Source organism: Oncorhynchus tshawytscha, linkage group LG09 (genome assembly GCF_018296145.1).
Source record: "Oncorhynchus tshawytscha isolate Ot180627B linkage group LG09, Otsh_v2.0, whole genome shotgun sequence".
Classification (NCBI taxonomy): Eukaryota; Metazoa; Chordata; class Actinopteri; order Salmoniformes; family Salmonidae; genus Oncorhynchus; species Oncorhynchus tshawytscha.
In genome coordinates, this window is record NC_056437.1 from 52241098 (window position 1) to 52256844 (window position 15747).

The 15747-nt window shown below is 45.3% G+C and overlaps 1 protein-coding gene across 1 annotated transcript; it reads right to left on the reverse strand.

The window, feature by feature from the left end:
* Positions 1 to 352: 352 nt before the first annotated feature.
* Positions 353 to 5348, reverse strand: LOC112258111. The gene is made up of 6 exons (XM_024432232.1): positions 4655 to 5348; positions 4413 to 4485; positions 2769 to 3143; positions 2574 to 2664; positions 2036 to 2169; positions 353 to 1098 (listed from the first exon to the last, which is right to left on the reverse strand). Exons 1-6 carry the CDS (start codon positions 4742 to 4744, stop codon positions 932 to 934), a joined length of 930 nt encoding a protein of 309 aa, XP_024288000.1. The 5' UTR covers positions 4745 to 5348; the 3' UTR covers positions 353 to 931.
* Between the last annotated feature and the right edge of the window lie 10399 nt (positions 5349 to 15747).

A 15747-nucleotide genomic window follows, 5' to 3' on the forward strand; every position in this document is an offset into this window, starting at 1 on the left:
AATATGCTCTTAATGTGTAATGATGTTGTCTCTACCATCTGTCTACCAGCATTGAAATTAGCTCACGAGGAAAGTAGAGCACATTTATTTGTTTTTGTCTGGATTGACAATGAATGGGTCTTTTGTTGTAAGGAGCACATGGACTATATCTTACCTATCTTTCCCGTCTCAAGCAAAAGAAGACCAGCATCTGTCAAACAGAGCTGTCTGATCTTGATGTGAATCCAGTTGTTTGAAGGGCACTCTATACTGGCAAATATCAACTGGGTGGTTCCAGCCCTGAATGCTGATTGGCTGACAGCTGTGGTGTATGAGACTGTGTATCATGGGGTATGACAAAACATTTGTTTTTTACTGCTTTAATTACTTCAGTAACCAGTTTATAATAGCCTTTTTAATTGAACATGCACTACATTCATATATGGAAAAACACAGATACATTTAGAAAGACACAAATGTTAAAATTAGCTGAAAAACACACAATTAAGGGGGTTGTAGTACTGCTTGTCCACTGTGTTTGCCTTCTTTTTTTGTTATCTTAAGAGTGCCATCCAAATAGAAGGCCCTACACACACTTTAATTGAAGCTGGCATGGATGAGCTGTTTTTGTGATACATTTTCAGCCCAACACAGAGGTTTGTGTTGAGATGTAGCATCATCATGTGGTACATTATGAATACTGCATCTAGGAACATTTTGTAGTTTAATGCCCTCTGTTGGTGCAAAGGAGAATTGCAGTTGTACCTGGCCTATTCACTCACATGGGAGGACCATAGAGACGAATACCAAGAGAAATATGGTTGTAGTTTATATATAGAGAGTTTTTTTTTTCTCCATCACATATTAGGGAAATCAGTATTTGGGGTTCAGAAAAGTATCTGTGTCCCCAGCCTCAGTCTATAGAGGCCTGTCACATGTGGCCCAGGAGTGTTCAGATGTATGGTGATGGGTCGGAGCGGTCACACATCTGCAGCTCCATGTGTGAAGTGATGCCAGAGAAGCGCTCCTGTAGGGGCAGCAGGTAACCCAGGGCCTCTCCCTGAGAGATGGGCCCCATGTAGCGGTACGGACGGATGTTGAAGATCTTCACACAGTACTCTGTCATACAAATGAAGAAAATACTGTTAATGGAAGGGAGATAACTCGGTGAACGACCCTTGCGTGATGAGTAACCTTGAGCAACCTTGCCTGAAGACCTGAAGACTTGCCCAGGCTTTAGCTCAGTGGGACAATACCATCTTGTGATGCACATCAGACCTCGGTTATGATAAAGCGTGAAACAATAGTAATATGAACAATACCCATTTAGTCCCAGATCTTCTTGCCATGATAGCAAAAACAAACTGGCACTAACACACATTAGGACGCCGTGGAAAACTGCTTATTCCCTCATTCTTCAACACTGCACTGCAATCAGATGATCGTTCATTTGTTCCCTGTGAGGCCTAATCACGCCACAGTTTGCACAAAGATGAAAGAGTCTGACAGAACATGTGTTCCTCCCATACTGCGGTTCAATTAGAGGTAGCGAGGACCAGAATAATGTTGTTTACCCCGTTTCCCGCGCTGCTACTTATCAGGCCAGGATGCACACGGCTAATGCAGACGCATGGCTGCGGCCTTAACGACGGCCATTACTGGAGATCATTATGCGTTAGCTGCCTTTTGCCTTTGATGGGAATTCAAAAGCAGCCAGGTCCAAGTGTCAAAGGCAAAGGGGAGTTCAGTGGGGTCTCAGCCCTCCTCCACTAGCGTGGCTAATCCCTCCGAATCCCTCGTTACTTCCTCCATGACGAGACATCAGCCTCTGGCCTGGACAGAACACAGGCCTACCTAATGCCCCATTACACGCTACTAGATCGTCTAGAAAGGTTATAATGATTAGTTAGTGCTGTTCAAGGTTCCGCTCTCACAGTCATAGTGTAGGAGCATCCTTGAGTTACCAGTCTCTTGTGTTGTTGTTGTTTTTTTCGCTGAATGTGAAATCTACCGCAATGAAGCTACAAGTGTATACTGTACAGTATGAAGTGCTCACCGGAGTTGGTAAGTTTAACGCCATCGTACTGGATACCCACCACTGGCCCCCTCAGGGTACCTGAGAAGGGGGCGTTGACAATGCTGTAATCGTCACACACCACATCCACTGTCTTGTGGAGGCTGCCATCATCTCTGTGAGAGAAAACATACAAAATATGTTTAACCTTTGATGCAAATGCATATTTAGTCATGCCTATTTACATGTTACTCATATAGCAGATGCTCTTCTCCAGAGTGACTTACAGGAGCAATTAGGGTTAAGTGCCTTGCTCAAGGGCACATTGGCAGATTTTCTGCCTAGTTGGCTTTGGAGATTCAAACTAGCAACCTTTCGGTTACTGACCCAATACTCTTAAACTTAACCGCTAGGCTACTGGCCGCCTTAGACGTGTGTTTCAACCTATAGTGTCAATAATGTACCGTAACCCATCTTTCTGTGGTTTAAACATGAGTAGTGTCACGCTCAGAGAGGTATGATAAGCTCTGTGAAACGTCCCCAAAAGAGGATAAAATAGGCCCCCTCCCATGTCAGAGACCTTCTAGAGTTGAAGCCCCCACAGCCAAACAAGTCACAACCCCTCACTCTGTTGTTATGGTGACCGGCACACAGGACGCTCCAAGCACCGGCTGTAGGGACAAGACATGAGACTGTGTTACCACTGAACATAGCAGAAAGCCAAAAGACTCCTAATGTGAACTACCAAGCAGATTGTTATGGAGTAGTGTGTCACCTGGCATACAGCACTGGTGTGTCTTAGGTGCAGCACACTTGTCCTTCAGGTACCTCCCCTGACAGACGTAGGAACTGCGTTGGCAGATGCCACCGATGCTGGAGCAGACAGTGTCGTTCCTTAACTCCTTGTCCCTTTTTGGACTTCCTGTCTCCTTCCCTTTGACCTTTTCGTTTTGGGTCAGCTTCTTTCCCTTCTTGTTGTTTCCCACTGTTGGATCTCTTTTGACCTCAACAACACCTTCAATCTTCTTCTTCTTTCCTTTATTGTCTTTTCCCACCTTCAAATCCTTTTTTACTTCAATGACATCTCCGACCTTCTTTACCCCTCCATCCCTTTGCTTTTCACGTTCAAGAGCAAAACCAAACAGCAGGACTTGGATGTAGGAGAGAGAGAGAGAGAGAGAGAGAGGGGGGGGTGACTTCTCAATCACTCTCAATAAATTAACTTGTCCTGCAACAACACTGTAAAAAGCATGCAGGGGCCTCCACAGGTAAAACCGTAACAAGGCGCTAACTTCTAATCTTAGGGGTTAATGGGCAGGTTGTAGTTATTCTGACCGGCATCCATTGCTCCCACCCAGGCCTCAACACTAGTGTTGGATCTTCATTAACTCTATTACTCTGCACAATGAATTTCCAATCAGTCATGGCACCTGAACGCCCTTGTAATTGAAATGAGCTACTTATCACTAAGGCATAGTCAGGCCTTACGGAAAGCAATTTTCTCTGGCACACGCGACACCATTGTAACCTCGAGGAAATGCAGTGGGGTTGGATTTTCTAGATAAATCAATACTAATTGATTACCCAGGCAGCTCCTGATATGAACAAACATCTCAAACACAACTAACTGCACATGCTGGTCCACATGGACTTGTTGTTAGGTTAAATAGCACTCACTGGTAGTTTTTATACAACCAGGCGGAGCCCTGTTTCCAGATACTTAGACAACACAACTATTTACACGGTAGAGTGTCTTATTTTACCGAGACAGACAGTTGAATAGTTTCATTGCCTTAATACGAGTGTTATTTTGTTTAATTGCTGTCCTGTAATTACTTTGCCACGGTGGCCTATTTATTGCCCTACCTCTCTTATCCTACCTCATTTGCATACGCTGCATATAGATTGTTCTACTGTATTATTGATTGAAATGTTTGTTTATTCCATGTGTGCCTCTGTGTTGTTGTGTGTGTCAAACTGCTTGGCTTTATCTTGGCCAAGTCACAGTTGCAAATGAGAACTTGTTCTCAACTAGCCTACCTGGTTAAATCAAGGTGAAATAAAAAAAGGGAAAAAAAGGGATGCTGCCTGTTGCTCACCAGTCCTTCAAAGCCACTCTGATAGCTAGCGCCTAGCACCCTGGGTTAGATGCAATGTTGCACGGAACACTCCATCATGCTGTAAATTACAGTCATTCCACCAATAAGCCAATGCAAAACCCCCGAGGATTCTGTTGACATTCATTTACAGCCACTTAATATGGTTCTCTTCATGCACTGTTGTTGGCGGGGGTGCTAGGCACGGAGTGTGTTTATTGTTTTGACTGAAATCCACTTTTAAAATGCAACCCCTCTTCCATGGTGCATGCTCCAACAGGCTGGTAAAGTAGCCTGCATTTACCACTGGACAATATACTTACAGTATGTAAGAAGAGCTGAGATCATGGAGATTCTTAACAGCATTCTGGCAGTTTGGACAGGGCACTCCAAAACCTACGAAAACAAGAATAGGAACAAGAATTGTTACGTAATGTTCGGCAAAGCATTCGATGTTGAAGAGTTGATTCAAAATGGAAGACTGAATACATTCTCAAATAGATAGAGACTTTATTATAAAACGTGTAAAGTTAGGTCTTGATAGTAAAGTGTGTGCAGTGCTTACCAGTCCTGTGGAGGAGTTGTGTGGGTGTCGTGAGGGCAACACAAAGAGAAGACTGTGTGAAACCAGGTCAGCCCAGTCTTGAGTATGCATCCCTCCTGGCCACAGGACATTCCACCACAGTCAATATTGATATTGGCATTTAAAATAACATATCCACTGCCCAGTCTCTCGCTCTCTCTCCTGAAGGGACCACTGTGTTTCCGCTCCTAAAGAAACTGCTATTACCCAGGCTAACCTTACCAGATCTATGCATCCATTGCCGTTATGACTTTTATTCATTGTAAATCAGCGTCAGCGTCGTACTCAGCATCTTCAACTCTCCTTCAGAACCAAAACAGTACTTTTCTCCTTCAGCGCCATACCGGTGTCATCATATCTCCAAAACATGTGTTTTATCCTGCCATAAGACGGTTTTACATGTGACCGTGCCACGTCAGCGTTAGTATGGACGGAAGCCTTTGAGTCTCGTGAGTACATCTCACCGCTGCATGCCCGCCTGTCAGAGCTTTACTTAACAAGATTTAAAAAAAAACATTATTCTCGAGTTCACGAGATAATTAGCTTTCAGGCAGGCACACAATGCAACTCCATTCAATCAATAAAATGTTTTCACTCCACTCTATTTTGACCATTCAAATGCTGCCACGTGAGCATAGCACATGATGGGCAATCTGTAGGGAGCCTCTTTGATGACCAAGTGTGCCCAACAGCAGAGCACCAGTCAGGCTGTTATGTCTAGTACAGCTGGGTTATAGTCCCTCCCTCCCCTGGGGGAGTTATAGGACTGGACCAGGCCACTGGTGGTGTGTCGACACACTCTGAATCTTAATGTGGTGGGAGAAAAGGGGGTTTGGTGGCAGAGAGAGTTGAGCCTTTTCAGCCGGGCGGCTTTGATAATCAAATATCTGTTCGGGGGATTATGCTGATAGACATATGGCAAGGAATTAGAGATGGGGGTATGTTGGCTCAGAGTGCCTTTTGGGTACATGCGCCACATTCCCTAAAACTCCTCGGAGGATACGAGTGACATTTCACTCTGGCTGCTTCTTTCAGTCACTTTGTTCTGGCTTCTTCAAGGAGACAGAGAGAGAAGAGGAGAAGCCACAAGTGTTTCCTAGCAACAGTGTGTCCGCAGCATTCCCCCTTCCTTCTCTACCCCACACTCCCTCCTTCCCCGAGTTGCAGCAATGCACCACTTGCTCCAGAACCTGAAATACATTCTAATTCTCTTGACTCCCCGCTCCCTTTCACAAAATGGAGGGCAACATAAAATGACATTCAAGCCTAACAAACTTTAAGGAAAAGGCCCACAGAGGGACAGTTCCCTGTAAAGGTTGAGGTCAAGCAATTTCGTGGGAGTCACAAACCACTGGCAGACAAAATGAAGAAGGACCACTGTGATATTTCACCGCTTTAGAAGCTATGCAGCTACTTGGCAAAGCCTGATTTCTCTCAAAGCTGGGGAAAAGAGCTGTCTCACAAAATGCTGGAGCACATGATGGATTGGAGCTCTGCTTTGTGCAAATCAGCTATCTCAACACAGCTCCAAGTCATGACCACTTGGCCGAGTCGATCTGTAAACATATCTGAGGGACTTGGGGAGGGGGCTCAGGCAGACTGCCTCAGGGAAGAGAGGAGCTCGGCGGGAGGAGTGTTTTTCCCAGGTGTGTCCATCAGGGGGCACTGTAACACGGCTAATGTGTTCCACGTACATGGTTTCCATGTCCAGTACACCACACGTTGAGGGAATGTAGGCTACTGAAGTCGAGTTACATGTCTAGCTCTCGACACCTGCAGGAAAACTGATCGCCTCTCAAAACACAGACAGCACATCTCACAAATGCCCTTCAGCATTCCTGAACCCCTGAACTCCTGTGGACCGTGTTGAAGGCCTGATTCAGAAAACGGTGTAATAGACTGGACCCAAAGCCTCCCACACTTCACCTCTGTATGTTGGCTAGATTTAAACCCATCTAATAAAGAAAATGCAGATGTCAGCAATGTTGTTTATGTCAGTAAATGAACTGGTTTGATTGACTCCTAGTCATGGTGAAATTAAATGAGGAAGGAGATTAAAGATGTCCTTGTAAACTATGGCTATTGTTTCCACTTGTATAATGAAGATGCCAGGGCAGGGGAGTAGGAAAACATGTCTGAAAAATTACAAATATCGGATACTCCATGAGTCACATTTTACTCTGGATACTGTGTCACAGTCCGAAATATATGGTTCACCATAGCAACAGGTAGACCTACCATTTCGAGTGATGTGCGTTAATGCTGTATATTTTACTGCTTTTGTATAACATGAAGGATAAATGGTGCCATTTTAGAGTTATGCTCAGGTGGCCTTTGTGACATTTTACTTTGATTTTGCTGTAACGTCAGCACAAAGAGAATTGAACCGAGCACGTGACAAGTCATTTGCTTTTGAGCACTTAATGAACATGAATGCCCCGTGTCTCTCCAGTCTTTGACTAGAAAGGTGACCACTGCGGTCGACACGGCCACACCTCTAACTCCCAGGAGAATTGTACCGGACTTCAAAGGGGCTTTGTAGGAGCAAAGAAAGGGAGCTGTTTGACATGGCAGGCAAGGTGAATGTCACACGGGTCAATCAGACATGGATCAAAGCGGAGAGGGGGCAGATCATGACGGATCGGCGAGGTGGAGAGAATATGAATCACAGCAGGAGAGCCAAGCCACATCCCTGCGCTTTGATGAGGAAGAGGATGGAGAGTCATGGAGGAGCAGCGAGCGGCGAGATGAGAAGGAGGAGCAGTGCTCAGTATAGAAGCATATGCAACACATCTCAGTCAGTCTGTCACCCTGATTACCACTTGATGACAGCAGGGGACTCCAAGGAGCATTTAAACTACTGCTCACACATTCAGAGGAACAAATTAAATATCTGCCCTGTCCATGAAGCCTGCAGCAACAGTTAGCTGTTCACCCCACCAGCTGCCCCTTTAACAGAGGCAAATTCAACAGCTTTTACATTGAAGAAGCTACTAAAAGAACATTTGATTATCAATCCATTTAGACTGCAAAGTAACTTATGTTACCTCCCTTCTAAGAACATTGGACTGCTAAAGTTATGATGCAGTGTTACTTCCAAAGTTTCACTGTAAATGTGTAAATGCGCTCTTTGGATATAGGCTACACAAGATGGCACATCTACCCAAGTCTGACTCCATCATGTACGCAACATTCAATTTGAAACACTGTTCATTAAGAAGCTCCTAATTACACCCACAGTATCTATAATTACTGTATTTCTACATCACACTTGGTTATTCCGCGCAGACTTTATGTGTAATTACACTCTGTGAACACCGATAGCGCACATAGTTAAAGCCAAAGTGATGCGCACACGCCCGTCAGCCTCTCTGAGCAAAATGTTTTTTCTTACAGAAAAACAGATCCTTTTAAGGGAATACAAAGTTATGTAACACTCTGGGTGAAATTCTCACATGCAAAACGCTGAGACGCAATGTGAAACAGAGAGATGAGAAAAGACAAGAAAAGACCAGAACGACAACATATCTTCAACACAGATGGACTAGAGAGAATGTACCCATATCCTTATTTGGAAGATCCCCTGTCGGTTCGCTAGTCAGACCGTTGGTGTGTACTGGGCATCAAAATATCAGCAAAAAAAACTATAGATATCACAGATAATGAAAGTATCTTTAAAAGGTGTCATTATATATTTTTTAAAGTGCCCCTGTAAAATGATTGAAATGATGAGTGAGGTTTGATACTGGCTCTTTGCTTTGCTACTGGGATGACAGTGCAGCACATGGTATTAGATTGGCCTCTAGATGGCAGAAAGATCTTACGGGTGAAGGCTGGCTGGCTGATGAGAGAGAGAGAGTGAGAGAGAGAGAGTAAGAGAGAAAGAGAGAGAGAAAGAAGCACGTTGCTGCAGCATGGAACACAGAGGTTAATCAGAGCGACTTCTCATGCCAGGAAACGTGATCATTCAAACAACCGAAGAGAAAAAGAATCAGTTTGCTTATTAATAATCCGTGCTGTCAAAGTTTCTCCCCTTTTTTCATTTGATTCTGTATCAAAATTTAAATCCATGAAACGGTGTGTCGCGGCTGTGACAAACAAGGCTTGGCAGAAGAGCATGTTTGATGATGATCTCCTGGAGCTGCCTAGCTACCTCGTCTCCTCCTCACTCGTCCTGCTATCCAACAGATCTAACATTTAGATACGTTACTACAGCCAACAGAGCGCCACGGGGAGGATACAGCCTCAGTAAATAATGCACTCAAGTGGCCAAGGCATTTAGCCACAGATGCTGAGAGATGGCGGTGAGGATAGAAACATGTGCATTCATCGATGCAGGAGCGGAGAGAAATGAGTACAAATACATACCAGCTAATTAGATGAGTGCTCAGCAATGTACACATACATAAAACCCGCTGTGTTCAATAGCGCAGCAGTCAGACGAGATCCCAACCACTCCTAGGAGAGCTCATTAAATACTAGAGTTAAATAGCTGTGAGAGAAGCTCTGCTCTGTGGTCAATACAACCTGGCAGGAGACCTTACTGATCCTCTTGCATGTAAGGCCACATGCCACGCGTCACAGGAGGCTGCTGAGGGGAGGATGGCTCATAATAATGGCTGGAATGGAGTGACTGGAATGGTATCAAACACACAGAAACCATGTGTTGGATGTGTTCGACACCATTCCATTAATTCTGTTCCGGTCGTCCCCAAATTAAGCTGCCACTGGCCAACTGTGGCACACATATGGTCTTGTATGTCTCAATAGGCCACATATACAGAAAAGACTGACATTCCTTCATTAGAAAACTGTCTGAAAGAAACTGTGTGATCATGTCACAACAAATGCAATGTCTTATTATTGTCTTAGAGTCTTATTTTGGGCAAATAGAGAGAGAGAGGTGGCTGCATTCAGTCCTACCCTAGTGAGAGCAGATTTCTTTGCAGCATATTCTGAGGTGTTCATGGAGAAAGAGCCTCTCACAGCGAGTGACTCCCTGCAGTCAAAGCACATTCACTCCACACAGAGAGAGCGAGAGGGGCAGGACCAGAGAGAGAGAGAGAGAGAGAGAGAGAGAGGGCAGGAACAGAGAGAGAGAGAGAGAGAGAGAGAGAGAGAGAGAGAGAGAGAGAGAGAGAGAGAGAGAGGGCAGGAACAGAGGGAGAGAGAGAGGGGGCAGGAACAGAGAGAGAGAGAGAGAGAGAGAGAGGGAGAGAGAGAGAGAGAGAGAGAGAGGGCAGGAACAGAGAGAGAGAGAGGGCAGGAACAGAGAGAGAGAGAGGGCAGGAACAACATTGCTGGAGCTTTACGTGGCGGCCAGCAGGCGGACAGGACGGTGAGACAGCCATGTCCAGGAGGGACTGACGTGGACCCTCTCCCTCGGTTGGCTTTACCTGTGAGTTGGACCAGAGGAGCTGTCTCCAGGAGAGTTCAACATATTTACCACTCTGAGAATGGTTTCACTTAACCTGAGACACACACAGACACTGGCACACACACACCACACACACACACAAATCCAACAATAACCAACTACCACAGGGACAGGCAGTGTGTGTATGAGTACGTGTGAGCATAACTGCTGCATGGGTCTGAGGATGTGTAGAGGGTGAATGAGACCAGGATACACTGTCTCTACAATATACTGCACCTATCCCAGCCCCCACTGGCCTGCATGGCTGGTATGATAATGGAGAGGCGTGTTTTAGTTTTAATGGCGGGAGACGGATGCTTTATCACACATCTGCGGTGGAGCTCACTCCTCAGCTCCTCCCACATGCCACATATCTTTGCAGCTCACCTTGACTTGGCAGGAGTGGCGTCATAAATCCCTTCTTATCTGGTGTCTCAAACACACCCAGGTGATATGACTGTGGAATCACACAGCAATATGTAGCGCCTATCAGTAGACGGCCCAGGCAGGAAGGCCCCTCAGTGGAGTCATATATGGATCGTCACCATCATCAGCTCTCTGCACAGCCAACTGTGTCTCACCACCCGTTTCCATCACCATGGAAACTTAAGTCTACTTGTTGTACTTTTCTTATATCAATATCTGTTCTCACTGTCGTGAATGATAACTTTCTCTTAGTAATTTCCCTTCATTTAGCATGGGCCTTTGTCCATTAAGTTTGCTTGGTTCAAAATATTCAGTGCCTTCAGAAGGTATTCACACCCTTGAACTTTTTCCACATTTCATTGTGTTACAGCCTGAATTTAAAATGGATTAAATGTTGGATTTTTTTGTTGTCAGTGATCTACACCCCATAAGGTCAAAGTGGAATTAAGGTTTTATAAATGTTTACAAATGAATACAAAATGAAAAGCTGTCTTGGGTCAATAAGTATTCAACCCCTTTGTTATTGCAAATATATGTTCAGGAGTAAAAATGTGCTTAAAAAGTCACATAAGTTGCATGGACTGCAATAATAGTGTTTAACATGATTTTTAAGTGACTACTCCACACACACATACAATTATCTGTAAAGTTGAGCAGTGAATTTCAAGCAGAGATTCAAGCACAAAGATCAGGGAGATTTTCCAATGGTTTGCAAAAAAGGGCACCTATTGGTAGGTAGTAAAAAAAAAATTGTCATTGAATATCCCTTTGAGCAAAATGTGGGAAAGAAATGTACTTTTTGTCCCGAAAACAAAGTGTTACGTTTGGGGCAAATCCAAGACAACACATCAATGAGTACCACTCTTTAAATGTTCAAGTATGGTGGTGGCTGCATCATGTTATGGGTATGCTTGTCATTGGCAAGGACAAGGGAGTTTAAAAAACATTGAATACGAATTTTCAAATAGAACAGCATAGCTCAGTATTGTATTATTATTTTACACAGTCTTTTTGCTTACCTTTATCAAGGGCGCGAATCCTCTTAGTCTCATAATTAAAGGGCAAACATTATCACAGGCAGAGTACACATTGAAATGTAACACCTGATTATGACTTCGATTTGTATCTCTGTGTTCCAGTCCTCATCTACGGGAACTTCGACCTGTTTGTTCAGATCCACCTTCAGACAGGTGTCTCAAATTCACACCCCCATCCTACCACCACGTCCCAGACACACCACACAGGGTGGAGGTGTAAAGACGAGAGGGCTGGGTAGAGTTATCTGGTCAGGGCTAATGAGAACCCAAAACATGCCAAAGCCAGGAACCCCTGACTGCCACGAAAGTTCGACATGCAGACATGTCTACAAACAGCAGATCTGACAAGAGCGGAGAGGGGCAGAGGAGGAGGGCAGATATATACTGTAGAGAGAGAATAGGTAAAGGAGAACGAGAGAGTCAGAGAGAGTGATACTTGGGTACACTGATGGAATATGAGGAGAATCACTTTCTAGCGGAGACCTGGGAGAAGAGAGCAAGAGAGCAGGGACACAACACACGATGGAGGTTGGGCTAAGGCACCCAGAGGAACATCCTACCTGCAGAACTGGCCCAAGGGGCCCCTGGGGCTCTGACACAACTCCTCCCATGATTAATAGGGTTGTCATAAATGACAAATGCCCTGCTATCTACATGACCTACTTTAAGTGTGTGTGGGGGGGGAGCACACCGTTCCATCTCCTCCAACCCCAACACTCCACCTGCCCTCACTGTGTCTGGCTTCGGCCTACTTCCTGCCCGACATCTTGGGGCCACGGTGACCTGTGTAGCCAGGCCGGACCTGCCTCCCCAAGGCTTTTAGAGAGGAGGTGCAGTACAAACTGCATGGCAGCTGCCCGAATGAGAGAGCACCTTTTGAGCCAATGCCCATCTCCATATGCCATCACGGGGTCATAGCTCAGCTTGCCTCCAGTCCCCTCATCCTGCACCCGGGTGTCTTGGAACCCTCCACTAAATATGTTCCTTATGTCTGAGTTACGTGTATAACGTTCCCAGTTGATGAGATGCTGTTGTAGGATTGCTAAGTGCTTGGAGGGGGATGCAGTCAATGATAGACCAGCTTATAAACTCTGACAGCAAACAACAAATAGCAGCTATACTGTAACTAACTCTACAGAATTTGTTGAATGGCCAAAGGAAAATTTGTTCTGACAAGTTGTGACTATATACAGTCTGTGTCTTTTCTTAAATTCTAATAGAAATATTGTCCAGTCTTATCACAGGGACAAGATCTATCAGTTGCCATGGGGAAAGCAGCTTTTTGATAGGCAGAAGCCTCTCATTTGTATGTTTGGAGAGGTGGGGCGGGGCAGAGGGAGAGTGTATGTGTGTGTCTCTGTGTATATGTGTGCATGTGTGTGTGGGCATGCATGCCCTGTGTGTGTGTGTTCGAAAAAGAGCAAAGGGAGTGTAACGATCTTCGTCTTCATCGGATGAGGAGTAGGAAGGATCGGACCAAAACGCAGCGTGGTAAGTGTCCATGATTATTTATTATCACAGAACATGAGAATACAAAATAACAAAGTGAATGAAAGAAATGAAAATCAAAACAGTCCTGAAAGGTGAAAACACAAAAACAGGAAACAACTACCCACAAACACCAGGTGGGAAAAGGCTACCTAAGTATGGTTCTCAATTAGAGACAACGATAGACAGCTGCCTCTGATTGGGAACCATACCAGGCCAAACACATAGATAAGAAAACATAGAAAAACAACAGAATGCCCACCCCAACTCACGCCCCGACCAAACCAAAATAGAGACAAAAAAAAGGAACTAAGGTCAAGGCGTGACAGGGAGGCAGTATTAATTTGTTAAATATTTGTTGCCTTGCTGTAAAACCAAAAAGCTTATTTTCTCTGGGATCCTCTAGAGAGCTGCAGTATCAAAGGTTAGCCTCATGCAACTTGTCCTTCCTCGGGTCAATTGTTCCTGGGGAAGAAAGTGTTTACGAGGCTTTTTAACCCGTGACCCTAACGTCCTGAAATGTTAACGGGGAATTATTCTTCCCCAAAAAATCCTGGCTCATGTAGGGGTCACATCAGGTGCCATTCTCTAAAGGTATACATCTGTATCCATTAGAAATAATTCACAAGGTTGATACCTGCTGCAGAAAATTCAAGTTTACTGCCACACAAGTCATTCTCTGAGCCAGGTACTGCATAAATAAAAAATTGTATTCAATACTCTCCCAATTCCAGGAATACAACTATCGTACAGGAATAAAATCATTCAGCCATGACTTTGCTGAGGACAATCAAATCGTAGTGAATCTAAATAGTAAGGGAACACTGGATGTGTCTCTAACTGCATGTTCCTGGGGACAGAGTCAAGGTCAGTTTGTCAGTCATGGGATGGAAAGAGACTGACCCCCGGTCACCCAGGGCAGGCCCCTAACACTATGTGACACATCCAGGCTTTTGGGTCTGACTTGACTTTTTGGGGGTTGGCAAGCTAGAGCCTCCCTGCCTGCCTCCCTCCCTGCCTTCCTGCATCCCTGCCCATCAACATACTTCCCTCTCCCCCTCCTTGCCTCCCTGCCTGCACACATGCCTCTCTGGCTTGTCTTAGAATGTTTTGGGAGAAACCCCCCCCCCAAAAGCTCTGCAAAACAGGAGCGGTGGGGTGCTCTGACATGGTCCAGGTGCTGGGGAAATCATACATGCAATGCCTACTGGCAGCTGTTCCACTGGATAACACTACAGACTCACTGTATAGAGCAGCTGCTTGCACTTCATTCTGGGTGTGCACTAACACATATTATAAACTGGGTGGTTCTAGCCCCGAATGCTGATTTGCTGACAGCCGTGGTATATCAGAGCGAATACCATGGGTATGACAAAACATTTCTTTATACTGCTTTAATAACATCGGTAACCAGTTTATTATGGCATTGAGGCACCTCTTTGGTTTGTAGTATATGGCCAATGTACCACGGCTAAGGGCTGCATCCAGGCACTCCGCATTGCGTCGTGCTTAAGAACAGCCCTTAGCCGTGTGTGGCTTACTGTGTGGCTTACTGCTTAACTGTAGAGCCATGTGTGGGGAGGTGAGAGGAAAAAGAGCATTCAGAATAATGAACACAACAATAACTGGCGGGGAGAATCAGCTCTGCCAGGGTGACCGAGCAACTGATCTTCGTAATTAGGCAAGGGCACTCTCTCTCCTCCACAAAGTCATCCACGGTGGACATGTGCACTAGCCCCCCTCAGTAACAGGATGAGACTGGTTAACTGGGAGCAGGAACACAATGACAACCAAGTAACAGTACCAGCGCAGTCTGAGCGGATACGCCAACTCTGACCCTTCTATAGACGCTGGGGCCTCTGACCATGCTCTCCTCTCTCTGGGATGACCCAGTGTGTGTCAATGTCTATAACCTGTGTGTGTGTGTGTGTTTTTCTTTGCGCTTTTGTGTGTGTGAGCGAGCGCACCTGAACATCAGATCAAATTTGATTCGTCACATACACATGTTTAGCAGATGTTATTGCAGGTGTAGCGAAATGGTTGTGATTAGAGCAAATGTAGGTGTGTCCTCCCCACATGTCAAGGAAGAGTTAACATCTGTCAGGCTGCCAGCAGCACCCCCCTGCCCTTGTGACTGTTCCCTGTATCCCTGTGCCCCAGTGGTATGTGTGTGTGCGCAGCGATGAGAGGAGAAAGTGAGAACAGGAAATGTTCCATACCCAGGGGACGGAGACACACGGTAGCCCCTTGCCTTGACGTCCTTACTGGGCCTGACTGGAACATGACAAGTTGATTTGCACATCCTGCAAGAGAAATACAAACCCACAAGCAAACACAAGCACACACACTCGTGGGGACATTAAATTAATTTCCATTCAAAATCATATTTTCCTTAACGTCTAACCCTTACCATATACCCAAAACATCACCCTAACCCTAACCTTAACCCTAAACCTAACCCTAACCTTAACCCTTACCCTAACCCTAATTGTATCCCTAACCCCTAAGCTTAATAAACCCTTTGTCCTCATGGGGAAGTGGGACATCTCCCCATGAGGGAGAATTTTCCTTGTTTTAGTATCCTTGTGGGGACTTTGGATTTTAGGTCCCCACAAGGATAGAAGAACCAACACACACACACACACACACACACACACACACACACACACACACACACACACACACACACACACACACACACACACACA

Excerpts from the sequence above, each read along its gene's own strand:
- LOC112258111 (XM_024432232.1), bottom strand. The coding sequence starts at position 4,744 with ATGCATACTCAAGACTGGGCTGACCTGGTTTCACACAGTCTTCTCTTT. Across the intron at positions 2,665-2,768 it reads ACACCAGTGCTGTATGCCAG|CCGGTGCTTGGAGCGTCCTG; the intron begins GTGACACACTAC and ends TTGTCCCTACAG. Across the intron at positions 1,099-2,035 it reads CGTTAAACTTACCAACTCCG|AGTACTGTGTGAAGATCTTC; the intron begins GTGAGCACTTCA and ends TTTGTATGACAG.